The 15,746-nt window shown below is 46.7% G+C and overlaps 1 protein-coding gene across 3 annotated transcripts in view; it reads right to left on the reverse strand.

Annotated features, from left to right (window-relative positions):
• Syt14 (Synaptotagmin 14) overlaps positions 1-15,746 on the reverse strand; it is a 136,340-nt gene that overhangs the window by 63,946 nt on the left and 56,648 nt on the right. For all 3 annotated transcript variants that reach the window (XM_070090898.1, XM_070090897.1, XM_070090899.1), the window contains one exon: positions 1-115. This exon is cut by the window's left edge and continues 50 nt beyond it. In XM_070090898.1, coding sequence (XP_069946999.1) covers positions 1-115 — 115 coding nt within the window. The remainder of the gene's footprint in view (positions 116-15,746) is intronic.

The following is a 15,746-nucleotide window of genomic DNA, read 5'->3' on the forward strand; positions in this document are numbered from 1 at the left end:
GGTAAGCCAGTAACCGTGTAGAAGCAGAGTTTTTTGTTCAGATAGAGGAACAATACGAAGAGGAACACCACGAACGCTGCCACCGCTCCCAGGAATGCTGTCGCCTCCACCGGCACTGTGGGGGAAGGAGAACGGTGGTAATTAGTGATGGTGAGGGGTGATTAAGTGGCGGTGAGTAGTGGTGGTGGTGACGATCAGAGATGGTGAGGGGGAGGGGGAAAAATGTGGTCATTGTTGGTAGTGAGAGAAAGGTGAGCATCTGCAGAGTGGAGGAATGGAATGGTCAGTGGTAATGTGGTAGAGAGATGATCAATGGTAATGTGGTAGAGAAATAGTCAATGGTAATGTGGTAGAGAGATAGTCAATGGTAATGTGGTAGAGAGATGGCCAGTGTTGACAGTGAAGGACTATTCTGAAATGTATCCCTAAACCACTGTCTTAATACACACACACACACACACACACACACACACACACACACACACACACACACACACACACACACACACACACACACACACACACACACACACACGAATCACTCACAAATTCGTAAAAAACTTCCGATAGTAACCTCTTCATAAAACCAACAAATATTGAACAGTCTTGTGTTTGCACACACAATGATTGAGATATAACCTCCACTAGTCCCATCATACTATCAGTCTTGCTCATCAGTATTTCTCTGGAAAATACATCAGTCGAGAAGCAACCGCCGTGACGGGTATCCCTTTGAGTTCATAGTTTCATCTCCTGTTCAGTCATACATAGCGATAGGCATTAATGTTAAATTTCCAAGAGATTGCGTCAGTTATGGAGAAACACCTCTGGGAAGCCTCCAGCGCAATCAACTGCGACAAGAAGAATAAAAAAGAGTTTGTTTGTTCGACTGGATATTGGTCTGAGTCGGACCGAAGCGTCGTCGTAATTTTCGGTGTCCTACGTGCGGGTTATATGCGTGAACTGCGACATTTCATTATTATTCACGTCACCAAATATCTCGAGAGATAGTTCCTGTCTCTTAAGATGTTATCCTCGTGTTTCTAAGATGCACTCCTGGTACCGTTAAGATGCTGCCCTCTTTCCTCTAAGATGCAGTCCTTATGTCTCCACGATGCTGTCCCCATGTCCTCCAAGCCGTAGTCCTCGATTCTCCAAGACACAGACACAGTCTTCGTCGTGGTCACCTTCAGGAAACGCTACCGGGCTGGGCACTGCACCTCAGCCAGTCAGACCCATAAAGAACAATGACAACCAGCAGGACAATCTGGGATGAAAGCCACAGCATCTCTTCACCAGACGGAGATAAACCAGGAAGTCAATTACAAAGATTAAAAATAAGGCAATCGCACAACACAAAAGATCTATAATGTTTCAGAGATCTTACTACATGCGAGGTACTTAATGTGACTATACTTCAACATTTTTCATATGTACCACATCTCTCTTATGTACCACATCTCACATATGTATTGTACCCTTGTTTTTGTTAATTCTGAGATATAAACATTACGAAGCAACCCTATACGATAAGAAGGAGAGAGAGAGATAGAGAGAGAAGGGACAGAGAAAGCAACTCACACAGACTCAGGACGAGGGAAAGTCAGGAAAGGGAAAAAAATTTAGAACAGAATATAGTGGAAGTAGAGATGTGGATAACGCAGAATCTCTAATGAAAGACGATATGCGGAAGTGAAATGTGGAGTTATTAGAGGAGACAGATATGTTTGCAGAAGAAGAAAATGTTGAACAATGTTGAACAATGCCAAGAGGAAACACACTGTGTGTAGCCCGTGAAGAGAAGACTAGATAAGAGGAAAAAGGGGCGCCCTCTTCACTTCCTCTTTGGTACTGATTCTGCGAACGACCTGTTCTGCTAATGGTTCAAAGAACGGCTCGCTCCGCTAGTGGTTCCAAGAACGACCCGCTCCGCTAGTGGCACCAAGAACAACCCGCTCCGCTAGTGGTACCAAGAACGACCCGCTCCGCTAGTGGGTCAAAGAACGACCCGCTCCGATAGTGGGACAAAGAACGACCCGCTTCGCTAGTCGTACCAGGAACGACCCTCTCCGCTAGCGGTATCAAGAGCGACCAGCTCCGCTAGCGGTACCAAGAACGACCCGCTCCGCTAGTGGCACCAAGAACGCTACCTTCTATCTTCCCCCCCCCCTCCCTCCCTCCTCTTCACACACACAGATGACGTGCTGCCGAACAGTATTGAACGTGCAAACATTTTTTACGTTGCTGGTGCAAGGAGTGCTAGTCCTGGGACTCCCAGGTCAGTCACTGTGTTTACCGTGAAACACTTATTCTGGTGATATAATGGTACTGGTGTTTTTTGAAGACAGTTTGAATGTTTGCCCGTGTATCTCCCTGTGTGTCTGTTCTCTTGCTTGTCAGTCTGCCTATCTGTCAGTTTTGCATGTCTGCCTTTTAGTGCGTGTATCTGCCTTCTGTTTTTGTTTGTCAGTCCGCGCATATATATATATATATATATATATATATATATATATATATATATATATATATATATATATATATATATATATATATATATATATATATACATATGTGTGTGTGTGTGTGTGTGTGTGTGTGTGCAAATATCGCAAACCAAGCGACACATGAAGCAAAACAACCACAGGGGGAGCAGAATGATAGTTCTAGGCCTTTCGTGTTGCAATCAACACATCATTAGGAGCTTGTAAAGTTGCAGAAAAAGGAGGATGTCCGAACCAACACAGTCCCCGAGGATGCATTCACTGGAGTGAGGGTGAAAGGGGGAGAGAGAGAGAGAAAGAGAAGGAAACAGGAAATGCCCCCAAGCATACCAGTACCTAGCCAGAAAAATCCCACAAACGATGATACTGTAATAGTAGCCTAAACGAAAGTAACCTGGCAATTATCAAAAATTCCGTCAGACTCCGCTATGATGTAAGTAATTTTCCCTACATAATTATATTGCCAGTGATATGGAAGTCACTGGCAGTTATGGAGTACCATCCACAAGAGAGCGAGTCCATTTAAAGGGACGAGAAAAAGGGACCATTTAAAGGGGAGATTTTTATAAGTTATACAAAGGAAACGGGGCTCCTTAAAATAAACTCATTTAAAGAGGGAGGCATCTGTAATTACAAGGAAGACTGCCGCCACAGTTATTTATCCCACATGATTCTGAGGCAAACTCTGGTTCAACCTACAAAAAAAATAGGACCTACTTCCTCAGTGTGGCACTACATTTAAGACAGTCCAATACATTCACATAAGAACCCAATTTTTTATTGTGTACTGATGCCTCAACTAAAAATGCATCTAATTTGAACAGACCGCCACTGATATTGTATAATGAATGCTTATCATGCTTAATAATTGCCAATTCTACAATATTCCTTTCACGCCAAGAGGAACAAGGGAAGATGACTCTTGCTTCCTGCCAGTTTGCCGGGTTATTATAATCTCTAATATGGTTGAAAATCGCGTTCGACTCCTGTGCTATACGTATCGAATAACGGTGTTGTGATATTCCAACTTCTAAAGATTTTCCTGTTTGTCCCACATAGGAGAGATTGCAACCATTGCAACCAATTTTGTAGACATCACCAGTACGCTGTTGGGGTGAATTCTTTATCAGGATGCTTCTAACAGTCCTTGAATTTTTAAAAACTACTTGTATATTAAATCTTTTAAGAGCATTCAGCAGGATAGATAAATTCTCATTGTATGGGAGGACCAGCACATGCGTGGTCTGAGGTGTTGTCCTAGTCTCTGTTCCATAAGTTGATAGCAAGACAGATTCCACGAACTCCTTAGGATACCGCAGTTTCATGAAATGTCAGATATTTTCCTAGTTTCTTCATCTAGGAACTCCGGACTGCACACTCTATAAGCTCTCAAAAACATAGTAAGAAATACACTTCTTTTAACTCTCGTCTCATGATTTGAGTAGTAGTGAATGTATGAGCACACATTGGTGGTCTTCCTATATACTACTGCAAACTTCATCTTTCTATCAACCCGGTGTATCAACACATTTAAGAATGGCTTGGGCATCCTCCTTTTTTTCTGCAACTTTGCAAGCTCCTAGAGCCATCATTCTACTCCCCCCATGGTTGTTTTGCATCCAGATATATATATATATATATATATATATATATATATATATATATATATATATATATATATATATATATATATATATATATATATATATATCGTGTGTGTGATGAATGGTTTGAAAAACCGACAAGTTGAAGATTGAGACACTTATGCAGCATATGGGAATCTTTATTCAGGAAACGTTTCGCCACACAGTGGCTTCATCAGTCCAATACAAAGAGGAAGGCGTAAGGAGAGGAGGAGGTGTGAGGTAATCAGTCCCTCAGCCTGGAGTCGATGTGTTCAGTCCATCAATCTTGTAGAATGTACAGCATAGGGCCGTAGACGTGGCTTATGCACTGTAGTGAGGTGAGGTGAAACAACCGGAGGCAGGGTCATAGTGGTACCATCCACTAGTCGAAGTAGGTCTTCGTCCAAAGGTTGAACAAGTGTTGAAGAATTCTTTGTAACAAGATCCCATGATGCTGCAGTGTCATGGGATCTTGTTACAAAGAATTCTTCAACACTTGTTCAACCTTTGGACGAAGACCTACTTCGACTAGTGGATGGTACCACTATGACCCCGCCTCCGCCTGTTTCACCTCACCTCACTACAGTATATAAGCCACGTCTACGGCCCTATGCTGTACATTCTACAAGATTGATGGACTGAACACATCGACTCCAGGCTGAGGGACTGATTACCTCATACTCCTCCTCTTCTTACGCCTTCCTCTTTGTATTGGACTGATGAAGCCACTGTGTGGCGAAACGTTTCCTGAATAAAGATTCCCATATGCTGCATAAGTATATATATATCACCATCACTACCACCACCTCCACGGCTACCACCACTACTACCACTACCACTACTACAACCACCACCACCACCTGTGCCTAGCCACAGGTACACTAGGGAAGGAGCAGTGCCACAGAGAGCTACACAGGGTGCCACTGTACCTTAAAGACGAGTGACAGGATGGTGCCATCTCCAGGTCATTCCCTTCAAGGGGAACACCCTGAAGAGGCTCCAGGGTTCTTGATCTAGGGCATTAGAGCTACCCCTCTCGTAACCTCTTAAACCTAATTACCTTCCATTCCTTACGAATTTAGCGCTTTCTCAATTAATATATTTATTTCACATTTTAAATATCATCTTCCTGTCCATTTTCCCTTTGCGGGTGAAACGTTGAAGGCGTTCGTGGCGACACAGTAACACAGCCATGCGCTGTATCCCCTTACTGCATGCGCTGTATCCCTTACTGCATGCGCTGTATCCCCTTACTGCATGCCCTGTATCACCTTACTGCATGCCCTGTATCCCCTTACTGCATGCGCTGTATCCCCCTACTGTATGTCCTGTATCCCCTTACTGCATGCGCTGTATCACCTTACTGCATGCGCTGTATCTCCTTACTGCATGCGCTGTATCCCCTTACTGCATGCCCTGTATCACCTTACTGCATGCCCTGTATCCCCTTACTGCATGAGCTGTATCCCCTTACTGCATGCCCTGTATCCCCTTACTGCATGTGCTGTATCCCCTTACTGCATGCGCTGTATCCCATTACTGCATGCGTTGTATCCTTTTACTGCATGCGCTGTATCCCTTACTGCATGCGTTGTATCCCCTTACTGCATGCGTTGTATCCCCTTACTGCATGTGCTGTATCCCCTTACTGCATGCGTTGTATCCCCTTACTGCATGCGTTGTATTCCCTTACTGCATGCGTTGTATCCCCTTACTGCATGTGCTGTATCCCCTTACTGCATGCGCTGTATCCCCTTACTGCATGCGCTGTATCCCCTTACTGCATGCGTTGTATCCCCTTACTGCATACGCAGTATCCCTTACTGCATGCGCTGTATCCCCTTACTGCATGCGCTGTATCCCCTTACTGCATGCGCTGTATCTCCTTACTGCATGCGCTGTATCCCCTTACTGCATGCGCTGTATCTCCTTACTGCATGCGCTGTATCCCCTTACTGCATGCCCTGTATCACCTTACTGCATGCCCTGTATCCCCTTACTGCATGAGCTGTATCCCCTTACTGCACGCCTTGTATCCCCTACTGCATGCCCTGTATCCCCTTACTGCATGCCCTGTATCCCCTTACTGCATGCGCTGTATCCCCTTACTGCATGCGCTGTATCCCCTTACTGCATGCCCTGTATCACCTTACTGCATACCCTGTATCCCCTTACTGCATGCGCTGTATCCCCTTACTGCATGCGCTGTATCCCCTTACTGCATGCGCTGTATCTCCTTACTGCATGCGCTGTATCCCCTTACTGCATGCGCTGTATCTCCTTATTGCATGCGCTGTATCCCCTTACTGCATGCCCTGTATCACCTTACTGCATGCCCTGTATCCCCTTACTGCATGAGCTGTATCCCCTTACTGCACGCCTTGTATCCCCTACTGCATGCCCTGTATCCCCTTACTGCATGCCCTGTATCCCCTTACTGCATGTCCTGTATCCCCTTACTGCATGCGCTGTATCCCCTTACTGCATGCGCTGTATCCCTTACTGCATGCGCTGTATCCCCTTACTGCATGCGCTGTATCCCCTTACTGCATGCCCTGTATCACCTTACTGCATGCCCTGTATCCCCTTACTGCATGCGCTGTATCCCCCTATTGCATGTCCTGTATCCCCTTACTGCATGCGCTGTATCCCCTTACTGCATGCGCTGTATCCCCTTACTGCATGCGCTGTATCCCCTTACTGCATGCGCTGTATCTCATTACTGCATGCGCTGTATCCCCTTACTGCATGCGCTGTATCTCCTTACTGCATGCGCTGTATCCCCTTACTGCATGCCCTGTATCACCTTACTGCATGCCCTGTATCCCCCTTACTGCATGAGCTGTGTCCCCTTACTGCACGCCTTGTATCCCCTTCTGCATGCCCTGTATCCCCTTACTGCATGCCTTGTATCCCCTTACTGCATGCTCTGTATCCCCTTACTGCATGCCCTGTATCCCATTACTGCATGTGCTGTATTCCCTTACTGCATGCGCTATATCCCCTTACTGCATGCGTTGTATCCCCTTACTGCATGCGTTGTATCCCCTTACTGCATGCGCTGTATCCCCTTACTGCATGCGTTGTATCCCCTTACTGCATGCGTTGTATTCCCTTACTGCATGCGTTGTATCCCCTTACTGCATGCGTTGTATCCCCTTACTAAATGCGTTGTATCCCCTTACTGCATGCGCTGTATCCCCTTACTGCATGCGCTGTATCCCCTTACTGCATGCGTTGTATCCCCTTACTGCATGCGTTGTATCCCCTTACTGCATGCGCTGTATCCCCTTACTGCATGCGTTGTATCCCCTTACTGCATGCGTTGTATTCCCTTACTGCATGCGCTGTATCCCCTTACTGCATGCGCTATATCCCCTTACTGCATGCGCTGTATCCCCTTACTGCATGTGCTGTATCCCCTTACTGCATGCGCTATATCCCCTTACTGCATGCGCTGTATCCCCTTACTGCATGTGCTGTATCCCCTTACTGCATGCGCTATATCCCCTTACTGCATGCACTGTATCCCCTCACTGCATGCGTTGTTTGTCAGTGAATACACTGAATGCCTTTGTTGCACGGATGCGGGTCACTTGTGAAGAAACGACGTTTCGCTCTGTGTAGAGCTTTGCCAGGTCTCTTATTTTGCTCTATATAGTGTTTTGTTATATCGTTTCGCTCTTTGTAGAGAATTATCAAGTGCTTAGTTTATGCTGTCTAGAGCTTTATCAGAGCTTGGCTTCGCCTGATGTAGAGCTTTATCAGAGCTTGGCTTCGCTTGATGTAGAGCTTTATCAGAGCTTGGCTTCGCTTGATGTAGAGCTTTAACAGAGCTTGGCTTCGCTTGATGTAGAGCTTTATCAGAGCGTGGCTTCGCTTGATATAGAGCTTTATCAGAGCTTGGCTTCGCTTGATGTAGAGCTTTATCAGAGCTTGGCTTCGCCTGATGTAGAGCTTTATCAGAGCTTGGCTTTGCCTGATGTAGAGCTTTATCAGAGTTTGGCTTCGCCTGATGTAGAGCTTTATCAGAGCTTGGCTTCGCTTGACGTAGAGCTTTATCAGAGCTTGGCTTCGCCTGATGTAGAGCTTTATCAGAGCTTGGCTTCGCTTGACGTAGAGCTTTATCAGAGCTTGGCATCGTCTGATGTAGAGCTTTATCAGAGCTTGGCTTCGCTTGACGTAGAGCTTCATCAGAGCTTGGCATCGCCTGATGTAGAGCTTTATCAGATCATTGCTTTGTTCTGAGCAGAGCTTTATCAAGCATTAGTGTCACTCTGCGTAGAGCTTCAAGTCATCATCATAACTAGACAAAGCTCTACAGGGAGTCACATGTTCCCCTAATAAAAAGTTTTTTTTATAGTATGTTGCGTGTGTTGGTGGTATGTTGCGTGTGTTGGTGGTATGTTGCGTGTGTTGGTGGTATGTTGCGTGTGTTGGTGGTATGTTGCGTGTGTTGGTGGTATGTTGCGTGTGTTGGTGGTATGTTGCGTGTGTTGGTGGTACGTTGCGTGTGTTGGTGGTATGTTGCGTGTGTTGGTGGTATGTTGCGTGTGTTGGTGGTATGTTGCGTGTGTTGGTGGTATGTTGCGTGTGTTGGTGGTATGTTCCGTGTGTTGGTGGTATGTTGCCCGTGTTGGTGGTATGTTGCGTGTGTTGGTGGTATGTTGCGTGTGTTGGTGGTATGTTGCCCGTGTTGGTGGTATGTTGCGTGTGTTGGTGGTACGTTGCCCGTGTTGGCGGTATGTTGCGTGTGTTGGTGGTATGTTGCGTGTGTTGGTGGTATGTTGCCCGTGTTGGCGGTATGTTGCCCGTGTTGGCGGTATGTTGCGTGTGTTGGTGGTATGTTGCCTGTGTTGGTGGTATGTTGTGTGTGTTGGTGGTATGTTTCCCGGGTTGGCGGTATGTTGCGTGTGTTGGTATATTGCGTGTGTTGGCTGTATGTTGCGTGTGTTGGTGGTATGTTGCGTGTGTTGGTGGTATGTTGCCCGTGTTGGCGGTATGTTGCGTGTGTTGGTGGTATGTTGCTCGTGTTGGTGGTATGTTGCGTGTGTTGGTGGTATGTTGCGAGTGTTGGCGGTATGTTGCCCGTGTTGGCGGTATGTTGCGTGTGTTGGTGGTATGTTGCCCGTGTTGGCGGTATGTGTGTTGGTGGTATGTTGCGTGTGTTGGTGGTATGTTGCGTGTGTTGGTGGTATGTTGCCCGTGTTGCCGGTATGTTGCGTGTGTTGGTGGTATGTTGCGAGTGTTGGCGGTATGTTGCCCGTGTTGGCGGTATGTTGCGTGTGTTGGTGGTATGTTGCCCGTGTTGATGGTATGTTGCCCGTGTTGGTGGTATGTTGCCCGTGTTGGAGGTATGTTGCCTGTGTTGGTGGTATGTTGCGTATGTTGGTGGTATGTTGCCCGTGTTGGTGGTATGTTGCCCGTGTTGGCGGTATGTTGCGTGTGTTGCTGTTATGTTGCGTGTGTTGGTGGTATGTTGCCTGTGTTGGCGGTATGTTGCCCGTGTTGGCGGTATGTTGCGTGTGTTGGTGGTATGTTGCGAGTGTTGGTGGTATGTTGCGTGTGTTGGTGGTATGTTGCCTGTGTTGGTGGTATGTTGCCCGTGTTGGCGGTATGTTGCGTGTGTTGGTGGCATGTTGCCTGTGTTGATGGTATGTTGCCCGTGTCGGCGGTATGTTGCGTATGTTGGTGGTATGTTGCGTGTGTTGGTGGTATGTTGCCCGTGTTGCCGGTATGTTGCGTGTGTTGGTGGTATGTTGCGTGTGTTGGTGGTATGTTGCGTGTGTTGGTGGTATGTTGCGTGTGTTGGTGGTATGTTGCCCGTGTTGGTGGTATGTTGCCCGTGTTGGTGGTATGTTGCCTGTGTTGGAGGTATGTTGCCTGTGTTGGTGGTATGTTGCGTGTGTTGGTGGTATGTTGCCCGTGTTGGTGGTATGTTGCCCGTGTTGGCGGTATGTTGCGTGTGTTGGTGGTATGTTGCGTGTGTTGGTGGTATGTTGCCCGTGTTGGCGGTATGTTGCGTGTGTTGATGGTATGTTGCGTGTGTTGGTGGTATATTGCCCGTGTTGGCGGTATGTTGCCCGTGTTGGCGGTATGTTGCGTGTGTTGGTGGTATGTTGCCTGTGTTGGTGGTATGTTGTGTGTGTTGGTGGTATGTTGCCCGGGTTGGCGGTATGTTGCGTGTGTTGGTGGTATATTGCGTGTGTTGGCTGTATGTTGCGTGTGTTGGTGGTATGTTGCGTGTGTTGGTGGTATGTTGCCCGTGTTGGCGGTATGTTGCGTGTGTTGGTGGTATGTTGCCCGTGTTGGTGGTATGTTCCGTGTGTTGGTGGTATGTTGCGTGTATTGGTGGTATGTTGCGTGTGTTGGTGGTATGTTGCTCGTGTTCGTGGTATGTTGCGTGTGCTGGTGGTATGTTGCGTGTGTTGGCGGTATGTTGCCCGTGTTGGCGGTATGTTGCGTGTGTTGGTGGTATGTTGCCTGTGTTGGCGGTATGTGTGTTGGTGGTATGTTGCGTGTGTTGGTGGTATGTTGCCAGTGTCGGCGGTATGTTGCGTGTGTTGGTGGTATGTTGCGTGTGTTGGTGGTATGTTGCCCGTGTTGCCGGTATGTTGCGTGTGTTGGTGGTATGTTGCGTGTGTTGGTGGTATGTTGCGTGTGTTGGTGGTATGTTGCGTGTGTTGGTGGTATGTTGCCAGTGTCGGCGGTATGTTGCGTGTGTTGGTGGTATGTTGCCCGTGTTGGAGGTATGTTGCCTGTGTTGGTGGTATGTTGCGTGTGTTGGTGGTATGTTGCCCGTGTTGGAGGTTTGTTGCCTGTGTTGGTGGTATGTTGCGTGTGTTGGTGGTATGTTGCCCGTGTTGGCGGTATGTTGCGTGTGTTGGTGGTATGTTGCGTGTGTTGGTGGTATGTTGCCCGTGTTGGCGGTATGTTGCGTGTGTTGATGGTATGTTGCGTGTGTTGGTGGTATGTTGCCTGTGTTGGCGGTATGTTGCCCGTGTTGGCGGTATGTTGCGTATGTTGGTGGTATGTTGCGTGTGTTGGTGGTATGTTGCCCGTGTTGGCGGTATGTTGCGTGTGTTGGTGGTATGTTGCCCGTGTTGGTGGTATGTTGCATATGTTGGTGGTATGTTGCCCGTGTTGGCGGTATGTTGCGTGTGTTGGTGGTATGTTGCCCGTGTTGGCGGGATGTTGCGTGTGTTGGTGGTATGTTGCGTGTGTTGGTGGTATGTTGCCCGTGTTGGCGATATGTTGCGTGTGTTGATGGTATGTTGCGTGTGTTGGTAGCATGTTGCCTGTGTTGGCGGTATGTTGCCTGTGTTGGTGGTATGTTGCCTGTGTTGGTGGTATGTTGCCCGTGTTGGCGGTATGTTGCGTATGTTGGTGGTATGTTGCGTGTGTTGGTGGTATGTTGCCTGTGTTTGCGGTATGTTGCCTGTGTTGGTGGTATGTTGCCCGTGTTGGTGGTATGTTGCGTATGTTGGTGGTATGTTGCCCGTGTTGGCGGTATGTTGCGTGTGTTGGTGGTATGTTGCCCGTGTTTGCGGTATGTTGCGTGTGTTGGTGGTATGTTGCGTGTGTTGGTGGTATGTTGCCTGTGTTGGCGGTATGTTGTGTGTGTTGGCGGTATGTTGCGTATGTTGGTGGTATGTTGCCCGTGTTGGCGGTATGTTGCGTGTGTTGGTGGTATGTTGCGTGTGTTGGTGGTATGTTGCCTGTGTTGGCGGTATGTTGCCTGTGATGGCGGTATGTTGCCTGTGTTGGCGGTATGTTGCCTGTGTTGGCCCTATATTGCCTGTGTTGGCAGTGTGTTGCCTCTTTTGGCAGTATGTTGCCTGTGTTGGCAGTATGTTGTCTGTGTTGGCCGTATGTTACCTGTGTTGGTGGTATGTTGCCTGTGTTCGCAGTATTTTGCCTGTGTTGACAGTATGTTGCTTGTATAGGCAGTATGTTGCTTGTGTTGGCGGTATGCTGCTTATATCGGCATTATGTTGCTTGCGTTGGCAGTATGTAGCTTATATCGACAGTATGTTGCTTGTGTTGGCAGTATGTTGCTTGTATAGGCAGTATTTTGCTTATATCGGCAGTATGGTATGTTGCTTTTGTTGGCAGTATGTTGCTTGTATCGAAAGTATGTGGCTTGTATCGGCAGCTGTTGCTTTTATCAGCAGTATGTTGCTTATATAGGCAGTATGTTGCTTGTGTTGGGAGTATGTTGCTTGTGTTGGCACTATGTTACTTGTCTCGGCAGTATGTTGCTTGTATCGGCAGTATGTTGCTTGTATTGGCGGTATGTTGCTTGTGTCGACAGTATGTTGCTTGTGTTGGCAGTATGTAGCTTGTGTCGACAGTATGTTGCTTGTGTTCGCAGTATGTTGCTTGCATAAGCAGTATGGAATGTTGCTTGTGTTGGCAGTATGTTGCTTGTATAGGCAGTATGTTGCTTATGTCGGCAGTATGGTATGTTGCTTTTATTGGCAGTATGTTGCTTGTATAGGTAGTATGTTGCTTGTATCGGCAGTATGTTGCTTGTAAAGGCAGTATGTTGCTTGTATATGCAGTATGTTGCTTGTATAGGAAGTATGTTGTGTTGGGAGTTTGTTGCTTGTATTGGCAGTATGTTGATTGTATAGGCAGTATGTTGCTTATGTTGGCAGTATGTTGCTTGTATAGGCAGTATGTTGCGTGTATTGGAAATATGTTGCTTGTATCGGAAGTATGTTGCTTGTATAGGTAGCATGTTGCTGGTATCGACAGTAAGTGTTTTGAGACACACCGTTCAGAGTTTACCGTGTCTTAGGAACGCAGTTTTCGAAGCTTTCCTTGCTTCTTGCAGTACCAAACACTGGTTCAAGTGTCTCTGTATCGTATACAGGGCGTTCACCCTCAAGAAATCATAGGGTATTATGGAAGGTCCGCTCTATCATTCACCGATATCGATGTAGATGGTGTGGTGATATAGACAGGCTGTGGTGTAGATGGTGTGGTGTAATTGACAGGTTGTGGTGTAAATGGTGTGGTGTAGATGGTGTGGTGGTAAATGTAAGGGTGTGGTGTAGATGGTGTGGTGATAAAGGTAAGGGTATGGTGTAGATGGTATGGTGGTAAAGGTAAGGGTGTGGTGTAGATGGTGTGGTGATAAAGGTAAGGGTGTGGTGTAGATGATGTGGTGATAAAGGTAAGGGTGTGGTGTAGATGGTGTGGTGATAAAGGTAAGGGTGTGGTGTAGATGGTGTGGTGATAAAGGTAAGGGTGTGGTGTAGATGGTGTGGTGATAAAGGTAAGGGTGTGGTGTAGATGGTATGGTGGTAAAGGTAAGGGTGTGGTGTAGATGGTGTGGTGGTAAAGGTAAGGGTGTGGTGTAGATGGTGTGGTGGTAAAGGTAAGGGTGTGGTGTAGATGGTGTGGTGGTAAAGGTAAGGGTGTGGTGTAGATGATGTGGTGATAAAGGTAAGGGTATGGTGTAGATGGTATGGTGGTAAAGGTAAGGGTGTGGTGTAGATGATGTGGTGATAAAGGTAAGGGTATGGTGTAGATGGTATGGTGGTAAAGGTAAGGGTGTGGTGTAGATGGTGTGGTGATAAAGGTAAGGGTGTGGTGTAGATGATGTGGTGATAAAGGTAAAGGGTTATGTGTAGATGGTATGGTGGTAAAGGTAATGTGGTGTAGATGATGGTGATAAAGGTAGGGTATGGTGGTAGATGGTATGGTGGTAAAGGTAAGGGTGTAGGTGTAGATGGTGTGGTGATAAAGGTACGGGTGTGGTGTAGATGATGTGGTGATAAAGGTAAGGGTGTGGTGTAGATGATGTGGTGATAAAGGTAAGGGTGTGGTGTAGATGATGTGGTGATAAAGGTAAGGGTGTGGTGTAGATGGTGTGGTGATAAAGGTAAGGGTGTGGTGTAGATGATGTGGTGATAAAGGTAAGGGTGTGATGTAGATGGTGTGGTGTAGATGGTGTGGTGATAAAGGTAAGGGTGTGGTGTAGATGGTGTGGTGATAAAGGTAAGGGTGTGGTGTAGATGATGTGGTGATAAAGGTAAGGGTGTGGTGTAGATGGTGTGGTGATAAAGGTAAGGGTGTGGTGTAGATGGTGTGGTGATAAAGGTAAGGGTGTGGTGTAGATGATGTGGTGATAAAGGTAAGGGTGTAGTGTAGATGGTGTGGTGATAAAGGTAAGGGTGTGGTGTAGATGATGTGGTGATAAAGGTAAGGGTGTGGTGTAGATGGTGTGGTGATAAAGGTAAGGGTGTGGTGTAGATGATGTGGTGATAAAGGTAAGGGTGTGGTGTAGATGGTGTGGTGATAAAGGTAAGGGTGTGGTGTAGATGATGTGGTGATAAAGGTAAGGGTGTGGTGTAGATGGTATGGTGGTAAAGGTAAGGGTGTGGTGTAGATGGTTTTGTGATAAAGGTAAGGGTGTGGTGTAGATGGTATGGTGGTAAAGGTAAGGGTGTGGTGTAGATGGTGTGGTGATAAAGGTAAGGGTGTGGTGTAGATGGTGTGGTGATAAAGGTAAGGGTGTGGTGTAGATGGTGTGGTGATAAAGGTAAGGGTGTGTACGTCTGTGTACAGGATGCGACATTTACAGAAGGAAACGTTCCTTAGGATCGCAGAGGCTCCCTCTGTGGCGAATCGTTTTCTTACAAATGCCATTGACTGTACATAAATGGCTTATCCACCAGCTTTATACCCAGTTATCCAACCTTTTAATTAATAAAAAAAACGTATGTAAAAGATATAGATGGAGGCAAGAATTTATAATGTTATATAAATGAACATAGATGCAACGTTTCTCTCTCCAGAAACTTTGTCAAGCTGTTACGGCTCCACAGAGCTCCTGGAGAGCGAAACGTTGCCACAATAAAATGTCACATTAGCTGCATTTATGTCTATTTACATAACATTTTGTCGACAATTCTACCATTATTGATAATAATTTATAACATGTATCACAACGTCACATGTGTTGGAGAACATGTGTTCAAAGAAACTTGCTTTGTGCACACAGGTTGACATAGACGAGTGTCAAAGGAAGAGCGAGGTACGTCAATGTGTTACGGACTGACTAACGTTAGTGCCCTCAACCTCATCCTTCTGAACAAGCACTAGCTACTTGCTTGCTGATACTCATTACTGTTGGTGTTGTGTCACTGAATTAATAAAATGTGTGTGTGTTTGAGAGAGAGAGAGAGAGAGAGAGAGAGAGAGAGAGAGAGAGAGAGAGAGAGAGAGAGAGAGAGAGAGAGAGAGAGAAGGGAGGGAGGGAGAGAATGCATGAATCAATATCGTTAGCTTCCAAGTCGGCTGCGTGGTACTGGCTTCCGCTTCCTGGTGAAGTTTTGTCTCTCTCTCTCTCTCTCTCTCTCTCTCTCTCTCTCTCTCTCTCTCTCTCTCTCTCTCTCTCTCTCTCTCTCTTTCTCTGCGTCGTCTTCCAATGCACTCCCACAGAGAAGATACACCCCATACCTCCAGGCTCTCTCCTCTCTGTCATGAGGTGCATCCAGGTCATGTAGTGTCATTCACACCTATGCAGTGAAGTGCTGCTGGCACCCATGTAAGGCAGTATCACTGGAGTGCCACCTCGCTTAACATTATGGTCATCTTCAATCAGAAA

This window comes from Cherax quadricarinatus, chromosome 33, assembly GCF_038502225.1.
Source record: "Cherax quadricarinatus isolate ZL_2023a chromosome 33, ASM3850222v1, whole genome shotgun sequence".
In the NCBI taxonomy this organism is placed as follows: domain Eukaryota; kingdom Metazoa; phylum Arthropoda; class Malacostraca; order Decapoda; family Parastacidae; genus Cherax; species Cherax quadricarinatus.